We start from the raw sequence: 20,823 nt of genomic DNA, 5'->3' as shown, positions 1-20,823 counted from the left end.
GAAGATTTATGTCTCGGCTGATTGAAAAAGGTGCAAATAATTACGCAAAAAATGCGTGGAATCGTTCATTCCGCTGACAGCCGGGCCTGTTGTGTGGGCCGCTGTGACGCATCCATCTCTCCCCTCCCTCACAGCCCTCTGCTTTTGACACAGATGTTAGAATAAATGCTGTTCATTAATCACGCCTCTTGTGCGCTTTACAGCACGTGGCCTCAGCGTTTTATCATTCGCCGCCGCGGGAGAAAAAGAAACGACTCGACGTTTGGGTCGAGACCGACCTTTCGTCCGCAGGTAAACGGGAAGGGGCCGAGGCCCTTTAAATGATAAGCATCTTTAGGCGTTATCAGCAAGGCCAGGAAGTCTCGCAAGGGCTCTATCATGCTCAGTGATCTGCCTGGAACGAAAATGTGTCGCGTCCTGCTCTGCCGCTTTCTGCCATCGCCGGTTTCTCTTTCTCTCTTGCTGCTGTTTCCTTTCTGTCATTGTGTGTGAGGCCTCGTTTCTTTCTCTTTTTCCCACCACGTCTTAATTACAGTTTCTTTCACACCAATAGCAGTGGGGTTACAACACTTGTAACGCCGACGCCAGTCTTGCTTACGCACCGGTCGTGTTGAAGGGTCCGGGCTGACCCGAAGGGGGGGGACGTTCGTCTCGCATCTCCTCGTCTACCAAACAACCTGAACACTCAATACGTTCTTGAGCTTTCCCTTTCCTTCTGTAAGGCATTCAGAGGCCAGACACACCACACACACAAGAAAGAAAAAAATGCTGCTGGGGGAATAAATCGAAACGCTCGACAACACGGTGGACAAAAGCCCTCTTTTTAAGCCTGCTGCTCCCCCCGGCTCCAGCGCCAGTTAATTCTCCCGATACTCTGTTTGTTAACCTTCCTCGTTGTGCGCGAGGATTAATGTCCTGAATATCAAGGACAAGTTAATCCTATAAAAGTTGCCAATCATGTGCCATAAATATGCTGAGCTCTGCAGCCGCGCTGGGAGTTTAGCATCCAAGATTCTCTTCGAGTCGCTCTGGAGGTTGCAAGCTCAAATCTCGCCCACCAAAAAGGTGCTTTTGGGATGTGTGACGGGGGGATTTTAATCTCATCCTAGTCATCGTTTCTAACGTTTTAGGAAAAGACTTGTGTAAAACTCGGGTATGAGAACCGGAAACCTTTACCCGTACCAGCATTCGAATACCAGGCTTTCTGCAGACTTCACCTTCAAGTCATATTTAAGACAGTTTAAGACTTTAAGACCATTAACGATGAAATTTAAGACTTATATCACAACAATGTAAACACACACAAATACGTTGTTAACAACTGGCCTTAACCGAGCCCTACATAAATTTTTTTCAAGCCGAGCACGTTGTGCGTTATCTTTTTTATACTGCTTTTTGTCTTTTTTTTTGTTTCATAGTAAAATATTGCCGTTAAAGAGCAATATTAAATCAAATTTGAATATAATTCGAGTCACTTTTTTCGCTTTCGATTGGAGTTTAAAGTCGAATGATCTAAACTAGCATGGTAGCTATCCTACATAAACGTCCGTAATATCTTTCATGAGGTTTTTGGGTAAAATATATGATTAAAAATCAATACTGAGTCAGTATTAAATCTAATGAGTCGCTTTATTCGATTTCAATTATAACAAAGTCGTACGTGAAAGAAATTACGTAATCGCTCGTAATATCGTTCGTACTGTTTCATAGTAAAAACTTCCAATAAAGATCATTATATGATCAGAGTCACTTTATATATGATCTAAACTAGCATGCTAGCTATCTAACCGTTCCTAATATCTTTCATAGTTAGCTACGCCACTGAAATCTGATTCTGTTGGAGATAAAACGTCTATATTACGAATATACATTGTGAATATAGACAGTGAACGAGAAAACGTGTCAACGTGACCTTGTGTTTACTGTACAGTAACATCACCTATTCAGAGCGCTCGAATGAGTCTATCTCGGTACATCAGGTTTATTTCAGCGGTGCAGCTCTGTGTTTTTCTGAACGAGCTGCGACGGTTAGATTTACTGTTCGCTAAAGCGCCTGCTGCTATCTAATCCATCTGCACGTTTTTTATTAGATATGTTTAATGTGTATGTGCTCACCAGGACAAATCCCTGACAACCAAACCCAAAAGCATTTTTTTTCATTTTTGTAAATTCATTTTTCTTAATTATTAGCTCTGTGAGGTGTAGGGGTCTAGCTCGGGCTTTGATATGAAACACTTGGCAACCTCGAGAAGAACACTTCAGAACAGGCGACGATATAGAAGAAAAGAGAAATCGGGATTTGATGCAGTACCACAGCAAGCTCTGAGAGCATGAGCATGAGTGTGTGTGTGTGTGTGTGTGTGTGTGTGTGTATCCTGGCTGCATGCAGGCTGTAATTCATGATAAAGTGTCAGTCGCTCAGAGTCGGAGGAAATGAGCGACGTGGGGCTTCGACGTTCTTTTAAGATTATCTTTGAAAACCGGACATCGTCGACAACCCCCACCACACACACACACACACACACACACACACACACACACACACTTCCAGGTGAGTGAATTGCTCTCTCGTGCGTTAGCTGATAAAAACTGCTCTCTCTCGCTTATAAAACATTTCAACAGCGGCACACTTGCTGGAGAAAAAGGAGGAATAGAGGGCAAATGTTTTACTTACTGAAATTGAAAAAAGACAAGTGGGACCCCTTTGCCCCAAATGCATAACAAAGATTCCTTCTGTCCGGCTATTGTTTTTGTCCAAACAATAACTTACATTCATCATCACTATAACTGGCCCAGAAGCGAGAAAAAAGGTGGGGGCTGTTTGGGGTGTGGATGAGGGTTGGATGATGAGGACGTGCTCATTACCACAACTAAAAGATGAAATTCTCGCTTCTGATTGGTTGGGAGGTGTTAAGTTACTTTTACTGTATGGTAGTCGCATCATCTGGGGCGATTCGTAACGCACTCATATATGTTATATGGACAAAAGTATTGGTACACAGAACAATTGTATAGGATGTATTCGGATGCTGTAGAATCAGATTTTCCCTTCACCTTGAACTAGAAGACCCAAACCTGTTCCAGCATGACAATGTGCACAAAGCCAGCTAAATGAAAAGATGCTTAGAATGGAAGATCTCCTGCTATGGAGCTCTAAACTTTGACTGCACCGCAGGCTTTCTTACCTCACCTGCATCAGTACCTGACTTTACTCACACCCATGTATCTGCATAAGCACAAACCTCCACAAAATCTATTGGAACAGCTTCTCAGAAAAGTGGAGATTATAATAAAACTGAATGGGGACTCGATGTGGAATTGGCTGTTCAAAAACGACACAGGTGTCCACAGACTTTTCTCCATATATATCATAATTATATAGTGCAGGAGTCTTCGGTGTGGGCGCAGTGTTGCTCTGTAACAACAGGATCGTTAAAGGAACGAGTGCTCAAGCGCAAACTCGCTTGTTACAGACGTCCTGCGGTATTTATCGTAACTCTAAATGGATAAAAAAAGACTGATTTGAAAAAAAAATCAGGTTGCAATTCCTTACTTGATTTAGCCCGAGTGGGCACTTCTGTTCATTTTAATTCTTGAACAATTTACATGTTGTTTAAACTGTTAGGCATTTTTGCTGAGAGTCAACATTAAAGGGACGGTCCGTGTTTCTAACCCTGTTCTAATCCCATCAAAAAAACAAACAAAAAGAAAATATATTCTCGGCTGTAGATTTAAATAGTTTATATTAGCTCTGCCCCCAGCTAAAACGCAGCTTTAAAATACACATTTTGTGGGCGTGGAAAGATTTAAAAAGGGGCGGAGTCCATGTTGGGGTTTTCCGATGTCACATTGACGCCAATGTTAGTGCAAGTCGCCAAACGGTTGCAACTCGGTGTAAATGCAAACTTTAGGGGTGCGGTCTGTCAATGTTCAAAATGTTTCTAGACATGTAATCATATTATTATTATAAAACATCTTTAAAAAAAAACCCTACAAATAAGGAGCGAGAGATCGAAGACAGGTAAATAGTATATAAAGATGTAACTAGTTAAAGTTTCAGGGCTAAACTTGGCTCCGCCCCCAAACCAAACCGCTGCTTCCAAACGATCCCTGAAACAAAGACCGCCGAATGGAAAGTTGCACCTCCACGGATGGACATGAAAACGTTTCGCCGAACGGACGTCACGTGAACGTTTGATAACCGGTTTTACGTGCTGGAAACCAGGATGTCGATAGATTTTCAAACCGAAAGCAAACCCACCGGGCTGGAAAGGAGACGGCGCAAGGTTTTCCGGTACCTGTGATAAGGGGCATTCTTTAGCCAGAGAGCTCTGGTTCATGTCTTTGAGTAACTCCTTGAGGGCGTTTCGCACCGTCGAGTGAGTCCACTGCTCGGGAGGCAAGTCTTCCAGTTTAGGACAACTGCATGGAGGGACAGATGGAGGTAGAGAGAGGAAGAGAGAGAGTGATTCAGGGTGGCTGAAGGAAACAAAGAGAGTCATAAAGAGAGACAGAGAGTGAGAGAAAGAGAGAGAGAGAGAGAGAGAAAAAGATAATGGGAGAGGGAGAGAGAAAGAGAGAGAGAGAGTGAGAGAGAGAGGGAACAGGCCTTGCTGCAAGCGCCCCTCTAAGACAGACAGATTTCATTTGGCGCATCAAGCAGATGCATCTGGAGATTGCTGTCTCCCTCTTTCTCTCCCTCTCTCTCTCTCTCTCTCTCCTGATTGTTCTGATTAGTTAATTACTTTATACAACACATCTGCTGTATTGATGCATGAATTATACATCAGCTGCATGTGGCGACTAATATTTCACGTTACTTCTACCTTTGCGGCTCGCTGTGCCTGCTCGACACATCCAGACCACATTCAGCTGCGGAATCAGAAAAAAACTAAATATATATATATTTGAAGTACGATATAAAACAAACTGGCGAATCCTGTGTACAAAAAACAAAACAACGTGTGCTACGTGCATATGGTTAATAAAAACGAGCCTCTCTGCCAGGGATGATTGGCGACGTCGCAGCTGTGCTATATGCATCTTTTATAAAGCCGATTGAATGGGATTGAAAACAATATTACGCCGGAGTGCGGCATGAAGGACGCCGCCGATCTACGTCAAAAAAAAAAAAAACGGAGCCTTTCATTACAGCCTCGGTACGCTAGCGCGCCGCTAAAGGCGAGCTTTCTATGGGCTTCTTTATATATTGCTGCTGCGGATGTAAATATACTTACAAACACAAACATACACACAAACACACACACAAACACGCACTAAAGTGGAATAGCAGCAGGAGGACCTTAACGTGCTGAGCAGCCGCAGACCCTCTGGGGAGGAGGACGAGATAGTGGGGGCGAGAGAGGGGGGAAAAGAGAGAGAGAGAGGGAATGGAAGAGAGCGATAGACGAATGTGTATAGTTTTGAGCTAGCATGCTATGAATAAACGCAACCTTCTGTGTCCTAGTCAACAACCGACAGTAGAAAGAGAGACCGAGAGAGTGAGAGACAAAGACGGAGAGGCGGATTGAGAAAGTAAACGGCTCGTTTAAAAAAATGAAAATAAAAATAAAAACGCGGCTAAGGGATAAAAGCGCTAGATGCTAAATTCTGAGGCGCACCTGTGCAGCTGGATTTTTAGCGTGATGACGTGGTAGACGTCCTGAAGCATGTCGGCTACGGTGGCGTCGGGGGCGTCGGTCACGTACGACAGGGGGACGGGGTTCCATTTGCCCACCTGGATCATACCTGAATACATGCATAAATACACCCTGTTACAAAACTGTACACACACACACACACACACACACACACACACGCATATATATAGAGCATGTGATACTACATAACTGCAATTTAATAATTAAATCAGTTTAGCTGCAAATCAAGATTGTTCTAGAAAATCCAGGTAGCTACAAACGGCTAGTGAATAGCTAATGGTAGCTAGGCTAGTCAACAATACGATTGTGTACGCTAAGCTTTCACACGGACTAGAAGGATATTCGAGGTAGCGACTGTATTTAATGAACGGACGTGACCTAATGAAGGAATGAAGAGCGAGATAGAACCGGCGTTCTCTCGATCACTGAATTGCGACAAACAATCGCCGATTGCCGTGGAAACAAAATGTCCATGGCGGGAAATCGGAGCTGATCCAGTTCCTCATCCGGACAAAGGTCCAGGGGGGTCTGGACATCTCAGCATGGTTTGGTCTTAAAAGTATATGTATTTGTACAGCTTTGCATCTGACAGCATTATTGAGGAACTTGGATCGGATTAAACTCCGCCCCTGGACTATTTTTTTTTCATTTTAGATCAAAGGCTAGCTAGCTATGCATGATCGTTTAGAATGTTGCGAAGCTCACATGACGTGATCACTAGGTTTCTGCAGGTTTTACATAGTCAAATTTCAAGACTATTTATGACCAGTAACCCACACAAATACATTGTTAGCAACTGGCCTTAACTAAACCCCAAATTCAAGCTGAGTATCGCTAAACTTGCACTGGCAAGTTGGCTGTGGTACAATCCAAAAGATTTATGCCAATTACAGAAAGCTGATTGGCTGCTGCATGTTGGTCTCATTTGTAGTCGTAATACAGCGATTTATATTTGGACCGACGAAAGAAAAAAAAAACGCCACCAAGGAAATGAACAAACAACATTCTAAAGTACATTCTAAGATCTAGAAGTTAAGAATTTAAGACTTTTTGAGGCCTAAAATTTGGATTTTTAAGGTTGCGTTTTTTTTTGGAAACCCTGAATCAGTTTGTAATCAGAAATTCGATTTTCCTCTCTATGTTGAGGGAGAGCATGATAGAGTTTTAAAAGTCTACAACTTCCCTTGTGGTTGACGAACATGCAAAAGCAAAATTTAAGGGCAAAAAATGACAAATAAAATGTCCTTTTCCATCAAAAAACAAATTGAAAATTGATCATACAATTTTTGCAGCAGAAGTTTCTGAACCATCTGCTCACTACATTTGATCCATCGGTATGTTGCTGAAATTAAGACATCCTGTATCCATGGTTATAAGGAAAGCTAGCAGGTTGAAACCCGAGTCTGAGACGTAAAGTGATGTGATGTGATGTGATGTATGATGATTTGAGGTGAGGTGATGTGACGTGTGGTACCTTTAGCCTGCGCTGCGGAGCTGTGAGAGTACCCCAGCGAGAGCAGCGCCATCTCGATCAGCTGGTTAAAGAGCATGTCCTTTCTGACCAGCACGAATTCGGCGTGCTCTTCCCTGCTGTCGAAGTCGATCGGGTTCTCGTAGTGCTCGACGACGCAGAACACGGGAAGCATGTTTCCTAGGAACCAAATCACACGCCACATCAAAGAACGTCGTCCACTCTGAGCTTCCTGATATATATAACATTTAAAGAATACACCATTTTGGGGAAATGATAACGTTTGCATTGGTCCAAAGTTACAGTCAACACTCTTTTAATATCTGCATTCCTTTCCACCAATCAGAATCCTGCTCTTCTATGGTATTAATAATAACAATAATAATAATATTAAACATCCCAAACGTATTAACAGTATAATACTAAGCGACGCCAAAATAAACCGTTTTCCTGTACATCATAAATTCCCGACTTCCCATAATGCTTTGCAGCACCTTTCTGCATATCCTACAGCCTGAAGGCTTACTAGTCTGTGTAAACAACCCTGTGCTATTAAGGAGAAAAAAGAATAAGAAAAAAAAAAGGCGAATCCCTGTCCAAAGCCGTCATGTGTTCGGGTTTTACTCGGCAAATATCACTTAATGCCAGCCAGCTGAAACACTCCTCCGCTGAAATTTGAAGGAACTTGGGCTAATATTAAAGCAGCATATCATAATAAAGTTCCGTAAAGCCTGAAGCCTGACCCTCCCCGAGGATGCTAACGTCCTCTGGCAAACAATCAACGACCCGGTTAGCGCACCGATCCCCGGAGCAATGTGCTGAAGGGGGCATTTTAACAGATAAAGATCTAACAATAAAGAATGCTGTGTCGGTCCGTTTCGGGATCAATCCGGAGCTTTGTTTTTCCGGCCGCCGCATTACGGGCCGCGCTAAATATTATTGGCAAGGGGGAGGAGGAACAATGCCTGGAACGACGACAAAGTTCGGGCGAACTCTTGTCCAACGTATTTTCTAAATGAAAACGCGGACCTGAAAGTCTCGGTTACGTCTGTGAAGACTTTGCTGAGGGAAATAGCACGGGGATGCTGAGGGATCAAATCTGATTGGTCAGCAGCTCCGATCAAGCCACGTTTTTGTCTTGTTCACGTCGAGAGTTCGAATTGAGCGACTTTTGATTTGGTACTTGTTCTCTTTTGGATCCATGCAAATTTTCAATAGATCGGGTTGGACGGGATAAAACCTGTGCCGTTCACTTCTTGGGGTCTTGCGGTAAAGGATTCTGACCATGCAAATTAGACGTGGTGTGAACTTGAAGACGGGAGAAATTTCCTGACGTTTTCTGAAATGTTAGCAACTGTTGCCTTGCGCTTCGGGAATTATTTTTTGTCGAGCGGTGAGATCGCAGGTTGTAATAGAGCCGTGGTAATAAACGGAAGAAATCACAGTTATTATAAATGCGGTCACACGTGGCCACGTACCTCTCTTGTGCGAGGTCTTGAGCAGGTGCGGAGAAGGTTTAAAGGCCACTCCGGATAGTTTGGCGCCGGTGCTGCCCAGGCGCGAGCGCCCCTGAGGGCTGCCGTTCTGTTCCAGCCTTGCTATCTTAGCCGGGGGGCCCTTGTCGTTCAAACCGCCCACCAGTTCGAGCCGCTCGCAGTTCTCCTTCCCCAGGCACGACTCGCTGAGATGGTCCATCATGACTCAGCTCCACTGCTCACGGTCACCTGTGGACAGAAGGGAACGTCAAGGCTGGATCGTTGCCGAGGGGGTCGACTCGATTAGCTCTTACACAGGGCTATACGCGCTCGGGAAGGGGTTCTGCAAGCGGTAATCTTCTGTAAAAGGTTTTTTTTAGATGCAAAATGTGTATCGAGCAATGTTTTTTATAATAGTTACTTCAATATGGAAAAGAAATGCCAAAGGTCACATACTACAGAGAGAAACCTTGATGTCACAGAACCACTGAGAAGCTTTAATGAGAACATCACACACACATTCGTTATTCCCAAAAAATTCAAACCTAATCCCAGATGCTTTTATATCACGTGTTATCGTGTATAAATGATAATGATGATCTCTGCAAAGTTCCACTGCTCACTACAATGAGCTTCGTCACTGGTTCCTTCGCTGGTCCTAAGTAACACTGAATATTTCAAATGAAAAAAAAATGCATGGACATGGACAATCAGATCGAAGCAAGATCAAAATCCGATCTAAATGATGCTTTAATCGTGTTTTTATCTACAGTATTAAAGCAAGAAAAAAAAAAAAATCCTTATATAAGGCAGTTTGCAGTTAGAAGATTTGTGCGAACCAAAAAACTTAGGACAGGACGTCGTCTCTGATATATATATTATATAATGCATAAGAGCGTGCACGTGATAGCCTTACACACGTTTCTACAATATACCTTTATAAAAAATAATATGTCTAATTTGATTTAAAAATAGATGATACATCTGTGAGTGTATCCGTGAATACAGACCTACATGAACGGATCTCTGCAGCTACAAACAATTACACAATCGTTCCCTCGACACACACACACACACACACACACACACACTTTTCCTGAAGAAGAACTCTCTGATCCATGCTAACGTTTCGTGACTTCTCTGGTGCTTCTTGCTCTTCATCTTTTGGAGCATGTATTATGTATGACCATCCCATCCGTATCTGAATCCCATGCTGTGAGAGCAAACAAGCCAGGGTTTTCTTTCTTTCTGTCTTTCTTTCTTTTTTGTGCAAATGCATTCAGTTGTTGAGGACTCCACACCTCTGTGCTTCTCCAAGCACTGCGCAAAGCACCAGGAAGGAAACTAATATTACAGGATGGGTGATCGAGTGAGTACTCTTAGGACACATGAATGTCTTTACTGTCTCTCGTGCATTTGGTTTTTATAGACATTTTCAGAATGCAAAAAAAAAAAAAAAATTATGCACGAAGCCTCAACTTTTTTTTTTTTTTTTTTGCATTTCTTAAATAACCACAACACAGAATGTGGTTTTAATCAGAAATACGGACGTCTTCGAAGAAAGAAAACTCATTTTGCAATCATAAATAAAAAATATTACAATAATAATAAAGCAAGATCTATACACAAACATAGCCAAACATCAGGCATAACCCCCCTATACTGTATAAAAGCAATACATTCCAGTGAGTTCATGTGGAATAAGGTTCATCTACCGTGCATGACTGCATGAATAACCTACTTTAGGGTTTAAAAAAAACGTGCAAAAACCTGCACACTTGTGCAAATTGCATTAAAACACTGATGGCCTTCTGAGGTTTTGTTTTGAAGCATCCATGCATTTAATATCCAACATGATCATGCGTGCAATAATGCAAGATAATAAAGAAAAACTTGTTCTGAACTTTTCAGCACTAAGTTACATCATTTCTTTGCAGAAGTGCAAACACACACCTTTGAGTTGCGACTAAATTACAACATTAGATTTCAACGCAATGTTATTTTGTTATCTTTGCGCACACACACACACACACACACACACACACACACACACACACACACACACACACATATACAAACACACCTGGAAGTCAGAGTCACGTCCGAACTGAAAGGCTCATCAAGGGATCGAAGTTTGGGGAGTCCGTGCAAAACTTTACACCCTTCCCTTCCGTCGCTCGTGCCAACCCGACAATTAACGACTCGAGCGGCCGTGCGCGAGCGCGTTAACGTGGGGCAAGGAGGAGGAGGAGGAGGAGGAGGAGGACAGGGGTAAAAATAAATAAATAAATAAATAATAATAATAATAGCAAGAAATAAGAAAATGAGAAGGAAGGATGAGCGGGACAGGGCGATGCACGGGTTATGGTGATGGGTTGCTCGTTAACGCAAGATAGCGGAGCGGCGCGAGCTCTGTGCGACTGACGACTTTACGCGAGTTTGAGCGGCTCCTGGTGTCGGTGCAGTCCGGGCTGGTGGCGAAGGAGCGACCGAGAGAGCGACCGCGGCGCCGGGAAAGAGCGAGAAGGCGGAGGGAACGCGAAGGGCATGGCGACTCACGGATCCGCGAGCATGCTCGTAAACCGGGAGAGAGGAGAAGGAGCAGCAGCGGCGGCGGCGGCGGTGGTGGTGGTGGCGCGGAGAAAACGACGCGGAACAGCGGGCGGCGCTTCGCCTTTCCTCTCCTCTCTCTCGCTCTTCTCTCCTCTTGTCTTGTTTCTTCTTCTCCTCCTCTCTCTCTCTCTCTCTCTCTGCTCCAGTCCGGTTGCAAAGCGGCGGAAGCGGACAAAAAAACGGAGAGGCTTCTTCTTCTTTTTTTTTTTTTTTCATCCGACGTGCGTGCGTGCGTGTGTGCGCGTGTATATAGATATATGTTGGAGTGCGTGCGCGCGCGCGCGTGCGCTCGGTTACACTTGCGATTCACTTTCCGGCGTCGAATGAAGGCGCGCTACACACGCATGACAGCTTCTCTCTCTCTCTCTCTCTCTCTCTCTCTCTCTCCCGTTAAAACCCTGAGTTGCATTGACTCATCACTCCCCCATTCGCTCGGTGCTGCACGCGCTGCTCGCCGTCTTCCTCCTCGTGGCAGAAAGAACATAAACCAAACACTACCCCCCCAACCATAATAACCCACTCCCCTCCCCTCCCCTGCCCTGTCTGTCTGTCTCTCTCTCTCTCTCTCTCTCTCTCTCTCTCTCTGAAAACGGACCGGTTTGAGGCGGGATTTTCGCAGCGCTGTGGCCGGAGGTAAGGCTTTTTACACGGGCGACGATTTAAGGGGAAAAACCAAAAGTGCAAAATCCAAAACTATAATGATGGGAAAGATGGAATTTTTTTTTCCTTCCCTCGGCTTTCCACGGCCCCGGTCGATTAGGGCCGGCGGCGTGCACGCGCCAGATCCCGAACACCACCCCCCACACACACACACACACACACACACACACACACACACACACACACCGAACGTGCACACGCGCGCTCTCGAGTGATAATTGGCTGGACCGCATTCGGATAGGACGTGCACAAAGTGGTGAGAGAGAGAGAGAGAGAGAGAAAGGAGGGAAGAAATATAGAATTGAGAAAGAACGAAGAGAGAGAGAGAGAGAAAGAGAGAGTTTGGGTTTTTTCTTTCTTTCAGGTAAATATTAACTAATGAAGGAACAATAAATGCGCGGAATAAATAAATGAGGAATGCGCGTGCACAGCTGCTCAGGTTTTTTTTTATACCGACTGGAGCCCCTCACTTGCACACTGGCTCCCCCCCCCAACAAAAAAAAAAAAGAAAGAAAGAAACCCATAAGCTAATGACCGATTGATTGCAGCAGCTGATGATTTTAATTTCGGTGCAGCCGCTTGTGTGCTGTTTACTTTTCATTCATATAAGTTGTTGACCGTGGCACGAGCCTGTCAGGACTTTATCTGCAAATCCAAACAGATCATCAGAACCTTTTGCATGGGAACATTTCCTTATGCAAAAAAAAAAAAAAGATACAGAGATAAGCGCAGGAGAATATTTTTGAGATGACTGATAACATGAGATATACTTCAGCTGTAGGGTTGAGACCTTATTAATACTTAGGAATCATTGAAGGATACAAATATGCATACATTTCTTTTTCGTTAATATTATTTTCAGAATGCTTTCAGCCTAAGAAGAGCATACTGATATCTCAAGGCTGGATCTGGACGCCATTGCAAAGGACTTCAGGAAACATGGCACATCACACACACAAATTCTCCATCATGTTTTGTCTAATGCATTATGCATTATTAAGTGTGTTTTACATGTTTATAAAATGTAATATGTAATCCATCTATTTTCATTTATAATCGAAGGCATTTTCCAACCGGAAATGAGGATGCAAAACAGAGGAGCACACTCCATAAACCTCCTGCAAACTATAATACATTTACAAAACAATACAAAAACAATTATATATATATATATATATATATATATATATATATATATATATATATATATATATATATAAAAACTAACAAACAATTTTCCTAAGTTTTCTAACCCCCTATATACAAAGACTTTAATGTACACATTGCACATGATAATATACATCTTTAATATCTTTCTCTATATTTGTGCTCCATTAAAAAAATATATATTACATTCATTAATATCATCTCCATCAGAGTATGTTTGCTGCCTGGCTATTTGTGGAAAGTGTGTCAGAGTGTGTCGAGCGGCCGGAGTGATTCAGGCCTGTGATAAAAATCTTCTTCAATGTCTTCAAAAAAAAGAAAAAAAACCAGCAAAATCTAGCACTTCTAAGTTATTTGCAGCGCTAATACGCAACCTGGTGCAGCAGGAAACTTGTACGTTTGTATGCTACGCTGATATTCTGCAAAAGATGGTCAGTTTCTTATGAAATTGCAATCTGTAAACCGCAGCGCTGGTGTGAGGCGTGAAGCGCGATGCGATAAACGCCAGCGTGATGTAACAATTCCGAGCCCTGTTTCTCTCTCTCTCTCTCTCTCTCTCTCTCTCCTTCTTTCTCTCTCATGCGTGACCTTTTTGCAGCTGAAAATAAGAGGCCTTTCCGGCGCTGACAAATCTGCACGAAGCTCACGCTGGCTCTCTGGGGATGCCAGAGCTCTTGTAAAAGACCGCCGCGTGGGTGGTGTAGCTGAACTAGCTCTGAGTTTGTGTATGTGTGTGTGTGTGTGTGTGTAGCGACACCAACAACCCAACTAGGTGATAGTGTAAACAGTCAGAGCCAGTCAGGCTACCAGGCCACACTGAAAAAAACAGGCCCACAGGAACACAAGCACAGGACCATAATTAGCAGCAGCCAACCTTCTTCTAAATCCTCAAATTTCCCATTTTATTTATTTCTTTTTGTTCTAACTCTGCTCGACTTTATCCAGCTCCACTTCCCAGTTTGTCTCAGCATCCTCAAGCGTTTTACTTTTTTTCTTTCCTTCTTTCTCCAAGCTGTCGCTTTGATTTGCTTGGACAGTCACTCGATGCGGTAACTGGATGTAAAGTCTCTGTAACGCTCCTGGAATTGTGTGCATTAAGCAGATTTTCTAGACACTATGGTTTTTTTTTTTTTGCTTAATGCATAGGAGATCAATCATGTTCTTTAGTATTAAAGGATGATCTAATATTTGCTTTGCTATATGTCTGGATTTCTACCCAAAGCCTTGTTTGGGTGGATAGTGGATTGTGTGGCATTTCTTTTGCATCATTTTCCCCACTTTTTTTTCGTATGACACAGACATCAAAGCGGCCCTTGAGTCGAAATCCAACACAGCAATCAAAAATTAGGCAAAAAATCTATTTTTTTTGCAAAGCCTTCCTTCCATTTTTGACACATACTGCCAGACGTGTTGTGTATTCATATAGCAGTCTCTCTCTGTGTATTGTACTGCCTTTAGAAAGCCCATGAGGAGATGTTAAGGGAGACGGCGGCCATGTTTGAAATGCACCACGGAGGCTTTAGCGTCCATCGTGGCCGTCTGAGAGCGAGACACTGCCAAGAGGGGCTTCGCTCTGCCAACAGGTGCTGACACTGCCAAGCACTCTGGCACTATCACACGTAAACACACACACACACACACACACACACACACCAGCAGTGCCCTCTCTGACATCCGGAAGGGCACAGAGCTTCAGTGATGATTCGATCGCAGACGATTCTCATTCAACAGCGCTCGGTTATTTTTAAGCTTTTTCACGAAAAGCAGCGACTTCAAAGAAGCGTCTGATCAAAAACGACTTTTTTCTAGTAAAAATCGAACGCTTTTATGTCGTCCTTCGTTTTCTGCACCTGCTATTGTTTGATATCCTGCACTGACATCACGAGAAAGGAGCAGACTATTGAAAGAAAACGTAATCCTCAGTCAGTGTCCACCTAAAGTTTTGAAAGAAAAAAAAAAAAAAGCACAAAAGAATCACGGGGAACACTTTCTTTTCCGTTTCCAGATCTGCTTCTCTCACCAACGCGCTCCCGTTCGCAAGGTGGCGTGGGCGTTGTTTTGTCTTGGTGTTCGCCAGTTCTGCGACGGTAGCTGTGCATTAACGTGATTATTGAAGCTCGTTATAAATCAGGGCCAAGTGTATCTTGGCAGTTTGATAATGCAGCCAGCATGGGGTAGAGTCATCACTGCCCACTTCGCTCGCTCGGAGAGAGAGAGAGAGGGCTCGACGCACACGCCTGACGAAGGAATGCGATTTCTCCAAAAAACAAATACATAAATAAGCAAATAAAAAGCAGCTCATCACGCCGAAGGCATAAAAAAACACCCGAATGGCGATTTGTAACTGTGAAAATTCTAGCGTGTTCTGTTTTCCCGGCGTCGCTTGAATCGTCTAAACTAAATGCCACACAGACGATCGGGAAATCGACGCAAAATCTTTGGTACATTCCTAGAAGGAAGTGTATGTTAAAGCAGGGTGTTGATTTGCTGTTTTTCTACCTCAAACCTGCTGAGATGGAAAATTTCAAAAACGTCCTTTTCAACCTGAAGAAATGAGTCATTGAAACGCAAAATATGCACTAAATACAGTATGTGTGATGCAGTTGCTTCTCTCTCGCTCTCTTTCTCTTTCTCTGTCTGTCTCTCTCTTTTAGATCTTTCTTTTCAGACACATTCCCCGGTGAAGCCTGTGATGAGATGTGCACTGTAAAAAATCCCCCTGTGGCTTTTTAAGGCCTAAACATGTGCCAGTGTGTATGTGTTTGTAAGTGTGTGTGTGTGTGTGTGGTGAGTAGATTAAGGCAGAGCACTGTCCCGAGGTCTGGCCACAGAGGTGATGCCTCCATACCTAAACATCTGAATCACTCGGATGACACGATTTCCCCCATGTGAAGCTCTTACAGTAGGCTGTGTAAACCATTTCAAAGCCTTCAGAAGAAGCCGAGGAGAAATCGAAGAGAGCGAGAGAGCGAGGCTCTTTCTCTACCTTATTCCTCCTGCCTTTTTTTGATCAAATTATGGAGCGAATTATTCAGAGAACGATCTGCGCTATCGAGGCCCTCGGAAATGACTTTGGTGTCACTGCTGTGGTCCGCTATCACATGCTCACATCATTAGGCCTGTAATTTCTGCCTCGTGGATCGCGACACATCTACGATTAATAGAGGAGAAAGAGACTGGGCCTGTGTTTGTGTGTGTGTGTGTGTGTGTGTGTGTGTGCAAACTCAGAGTTCATCTTACAGGCCTCAGTGTTTTATCAACACTCTTTTGTCCCCCCCACTGATCAAAGAGACAACGATGTGAATTAGCCTCCATTACTAATCTGCATCTGTGCAAATCTGCCTTCGAGTGTGTGAGCGCGAGCATGTGTGTGTGTGTGTGTGTGTTGTGTATGTATGTCGAAAAGCGAATATTGTTCTAAATTGTTTCTTTGGGAGACGTGGGTGGGTATTAACAACCTGATCTTTTTTTTTTCTTTTCAGCGCGCACATCCGTCACTCCTTTTCTTTCTGTCGCTTCACCAGAACAAAGGATCTGAGAAAAACCTACACAGATAGGATAACGACAAGCATGCAAAACAAAACAAAACAAAACAAACAACGCACAACTGTACGCGCAAGCCTAAATTTAGGTTACGAGGAGTTGAGGGTTCTCGTCGAGCCCGAGCGTGTGCTCTAAATTCATTAGGGACGCTGCTGTGTGCCGCGATAACGTTGGCGTTCTGATTACGCACACTCGAGTCGGACCATGGCGAAATCGACATGACGCAGGGTTTTTTGTTTTTTTTGCTAACCCGGACCGAGATGGTTCTGTGTGAATAAAAAAAGGGGGATGCGGATTTTCAAGAGGTGCAAAAATAAACCACAGACTGGAGACAAGTTCTGGCAAAGGCGTAAAGTTGGGAATCGTACGCCTGGAAAAAAAAAAAGAAAACTGCACATGAAAACGCGCCTGGCTCTGTAATTGCCAGTTTTTTTTCCACTTTTTTTTTTTTGTTGCGTTTTTGACTCTGAGCCCAGGAATGCAGAAACAATCCCTATTAAGACACCATTCATTATTATCTCTCCTTTTCTCTCTCTCTCTCTCTCTCTCTCTCTCTCTCTCCCCAAACCTGTCATCATAACTGTCTGAACCGTTATTAAGTCTCATCTATATTAAGAAAATGTACGAGTGCAGTTTTGAGGACGGGGGGAAAAAGAAGAAGTCAGGGGGGGGAATAAATAAACAGCCACAACAGTCGAAAAAGAAAGAGACAGGCACCTTACTGGCGACAGACTAATAAACACATGCGCTTGGCAGCTAAACAGGTATTTACTGAGCTCCGACCGCAAGTATAATTTCACTCTTTGCTGAGCTGTTATTTCACTACAGCGTTCATTATGTTGGCCGTGAATAGTTTTACCGCACATGTCGCTGGAGCCTTTCGCCAGCTCCCAACGCTCCGACCGACCGGCATCGCCGTTGCTGAAATCCTGAGTTCTTTTTCATCCCTGACGAAGTGTTCGCCGCCTGTCATTTGTCCAATGACAAAGCAAGTGTGACGGGACAGAAATAATTCATCTTTGATTATGCTCCGAGGTGCTTTTGCAACCCGCTGAAGCGACGTGCAGGTTAATTGGTCTCAGAGGGTCGGGGTGGGGGGGGGGGGGTAAATGTTGTTCCTCTCTCTCGTTTTCTCACACACACACACACACACACACACACACACACACACACACACACAATAAATCTTTTTTACCTCTGTCTTTCTCTTCTCCTTTTTTTACACAAGCTGATCCTTCTCCAGGTCCCAGCTCTGAACAGGAATGTTCTAGCAAATAAAGTCAACCTTGTGCACACTGTCAGGATACACAGGACTTCCTGCAAATACTAGCAAGGCTTTGACATGCACTACTTTCACTTCACTTCAGAGTGACCTATATGTGCCCTATAAGCATGCGCACACACACACACACACACACACACACACACACACACACACACACACACTGGAGGGCAATACAACAATATAACAATCAAGACAAATCAAATGCTCAACAATGCACATGCCAATCGAGTCAGGACTCTTGTCCTAAGATGGACTTCAGTTTATCAGAGGGTGAACAGGAACTCTCATGGACGTTTAGGGTAAAGACTAGAATTTTCAAAACGCGTTATTTAAGGCTGAATATCCACTCGAACATACAGGGGGGGAATGTCAGCGTTTTGACGAGCGACTCGACGTGTCTATCTGCGTTCACACACGGCCGGCTGTCGCGGCACCAATTACGGCGTGGTTGTCAAAACGGGGGGTTAAGTTGTAGCGCTAAAAAGCTTTAACCTCGCAGATCGAGCCGAGCCACGCAGTTTCACATGAACAAACCGTAATAGAGAAGGGCTTGTAAGAGCAGTTGAGGGGAATTAACGTTCAGAATAAGAGGCTTTGATCTTAAACCCGCATTTACAAGAACTGGCAGTGAGAGTGACAGGAAAAGCTCTGTGGCTCTGTTCTGCGAAATAGTGACCAGATAAGCCACAATCATTACACAAGAGCGCTGTAGAAGAGAGAAAAATTAGTCTTCGGCGCAAACTTGAACTAAAAAAGAAAGGAAGACGTCTAGGCAGCGCAGTGAACTGAAGCGCCGTGATGAGGTCAAACTTAAATTGACTTCAGGGCAGATTAGAAATTGATCTGGGCTCTATACCAATACACATACACACATTTGTTGTGATAGAGAAAAGAAGCCTGGGAGAATCCCTCACATGATTATTGAAGCTTTTGTGGTCAAAGTTAGTGAATGAACTGGAAGAGACGTAAATAAAAAAAAAAAAAAAGAAGAAAAAAGTAGGTTTGACTTGTGAGAAGCGCAGAAAGAGGTCATTACAGTCATTTCCAGTCCGACATCACTATCATGAGATCTCTTTTCACACATCTCACAATCCATAATCAAGTGAAACCAAGATTTTTTCTTTCTTTTTTCCCCCTTCTTTGTTTTTAATTTTCTGTGTGCGTGTGTGTGTGTGTGTGTGTGTGTGTGTGTGTGTGTGTGTGTGTGTGTGTGTTTGAGATATTTTGGAAAAAGAAATATCACATGGTTTTGATAGCTGAGCATTATTAAATCTAATTCGGAGTGAATAAAGAGCTTGTTAACAAGCAGGACGGTGCATCAGGATGCTGACTGTCCCAAAAGTGCTTCAGGTTTGAGAGACAAAAATAGTCTGCTGTCTCTGTGCTGGGCTCAAGCTTCTAAAAATTACAAGATGTTCACCTTATTAAAAAAGAAATAAAAGAATGTGAACTGTACACACACACACACACACACACCTATATATATATATATATATATATATATATATATATATATATATATATATATATATAATAAATCAGACTTGTGTCATAACTGCGTTATAACCTATGAAAGTTTATGCGGTTTGTTTAACTTCCAGCCTATTAATATTGACCAGGCAAAAGTTTGAACATCTGTGCAAATCTGTGCAGATTTCTAGGTTGGAATATATAAATAAATAAATAAATAAATATATATATATATATATATATATATATATATATATATATATATATATAAATTCATATCACTGCTTTATGAGTACTAATAGTAGCACTACCGCATCTCTCAGGCTTTGCGTAACCGTGTGCGCATAATAGTCTTTTCTTTTCTTTTTTTTGGAGCTCAGTGATGTTAGAAGGAAATGCAAACTGGTTCTGACAGAGTCCTCAATAATGCAGTAAGCCATATTTTATGAACCAGGTGGTGCAAAAAAAGGCGGTGGGAAAGAGAAGAAAAGAAAAATAAATAAAAAAAAGAACCCGGTACCTTAGTCAGCGATCCCCGTTGAGCCGCGCGTTTCCCATCCAAAGTTGAGGAAGATCTCGAGCACTTGGTGAGAGACCTGGAGAGATCCGGAGTCGCAGGAGGTTCTGAGGTTGTGAGGGACACACTCGGACACACACTCACTCGTAGACACTAAGCGCAGAGAGACAGAGACAGAGAGATAGACGGAGAGAGAGAGAGAGAGAGAGAGGAAGAGTCGGGAGCGCACGGCGCGGAGAGAGCGCACGGCGAGGCCGGGATGGAGCTGTGAGGAGGAGAAGGAGGAGGACGGGCCGTGTGAGCAAAGAGAGAGAGAGAGATGGGGTGAGAGAGAGAGTGAGAGGAGGAGGAGGTGTTGGTGCTGGATGAGGGAGGCAGGTAAACGGTTCCGCCCCTCTTCGCCTCTCTGATGATTCGCCAGCCGAGTTTGGGGCTCGCACCCTCTCCCTCTCCCTCTCTCTCTCTCTCTCTCTCTCTCTCCCGGGCCGATCTTCTCTTCTCTTCTCTCCACTCGTCTGCTCCGTTTTTCTCTCCAGGGAAAAACCTGCAATCACACCTTTGCTTTTCCTTTTCTCCCTCTCCTCTCTCTTTTTTTTGCATCTTTACACACTTCACGTTTAAATGTCAGAAAAATAAAGCCGCAAAAAAAAAAAAAAAAAAATGTTTGCAACTGTCCCATATGGACACGAGAGAGAAAAAAAACGACATTTTTTTATTTTCACACGAATCACAGATGTGTTTCACGAGTTCACTTACTGAAGCAGGTAAATGTGATGTATGAATATAAAACACATTTTAATTCTTCTTGGGTATAGAGTAATAGGTGTGCAATATGAACTTTATACCTGAGAATAAAATGGAAATATAAAAAATAATGCAATTGAATTTTTCCGCATTTTATTTTTTTATTATAATTAATAATTGCATTGGCATTGTTGAGTTTTTTGCTAAATGCATGCATT

General features: G+C 43.3%; 1 protein-coding gene across 7 annotated transcripts in view; it reads right to left on the bottom strand.

The window, feature by feature from the left end:
- Positions 1 to 20,205, bottom strand: part of LOC124403853 (DNA-binding protein SATB1) — a 53,629-nt gene extending 33,424 nt beyond the window's left edge. For 2 of the 7 annotated variants that reach the window (XM_046877665.1, XM_046877669.1), the window contains exons 1-5: positions 10,690 to 11,691; positions 8,610 to 8,855; positions 7,135 to 7,311; positions 5,622 to 5,748; positions 4,299 to 4,479 (exon numbers count right to left, since the gene is read on the bottom strand). In XM_046877665.1, the coding sequence (XP_046733621.1) occupies positions 4,299 to 4,479; positions 5,622 to 5,748; positions 7,135 to 7,311; positions 8,610 to 8,829 (705 nt within the window). In that variant the 5' untranslated portion in view covers positions 8,830 to 8,855; positions 10,690 to 11,691. Of the gene's footprint in view, positions 1 to 4,298; positions 4,480 to 5,621; positions 5,749 to 7,134; positions 7,312 to 8,609; positions 8,856 to 10,689; positions 11,693 to 19,864 lie in introns of those variants that run through there. The other 5 variants (XM_046877668.1, XM_046877671.1, XM_046877666.1 and 2 more) reach the window with 4 other exon arrangements.
- Between the last annotated feature and the right edge of the window lie 618 nt (positions 20,206 to 20,823).

Source organism: Silurus meridionalis, chromosome 21 (genome assembly GCF_014805685.1).
Source record: "Silurus meridionalis isolate SWU-2019-XX chromosome 21, ASM1480568v1, whole genome shotgun sequence".
NCBI lineage: Eukaryota > Metazoa > Chordata > Actinopteri > Siluriformes > Siluridae > Silurus > Silurus meridionalis.
Note: the sequence above shows the minus strand (reverse complement) of the source record. Positions and strands in the feature narration are given on the sequence as shown.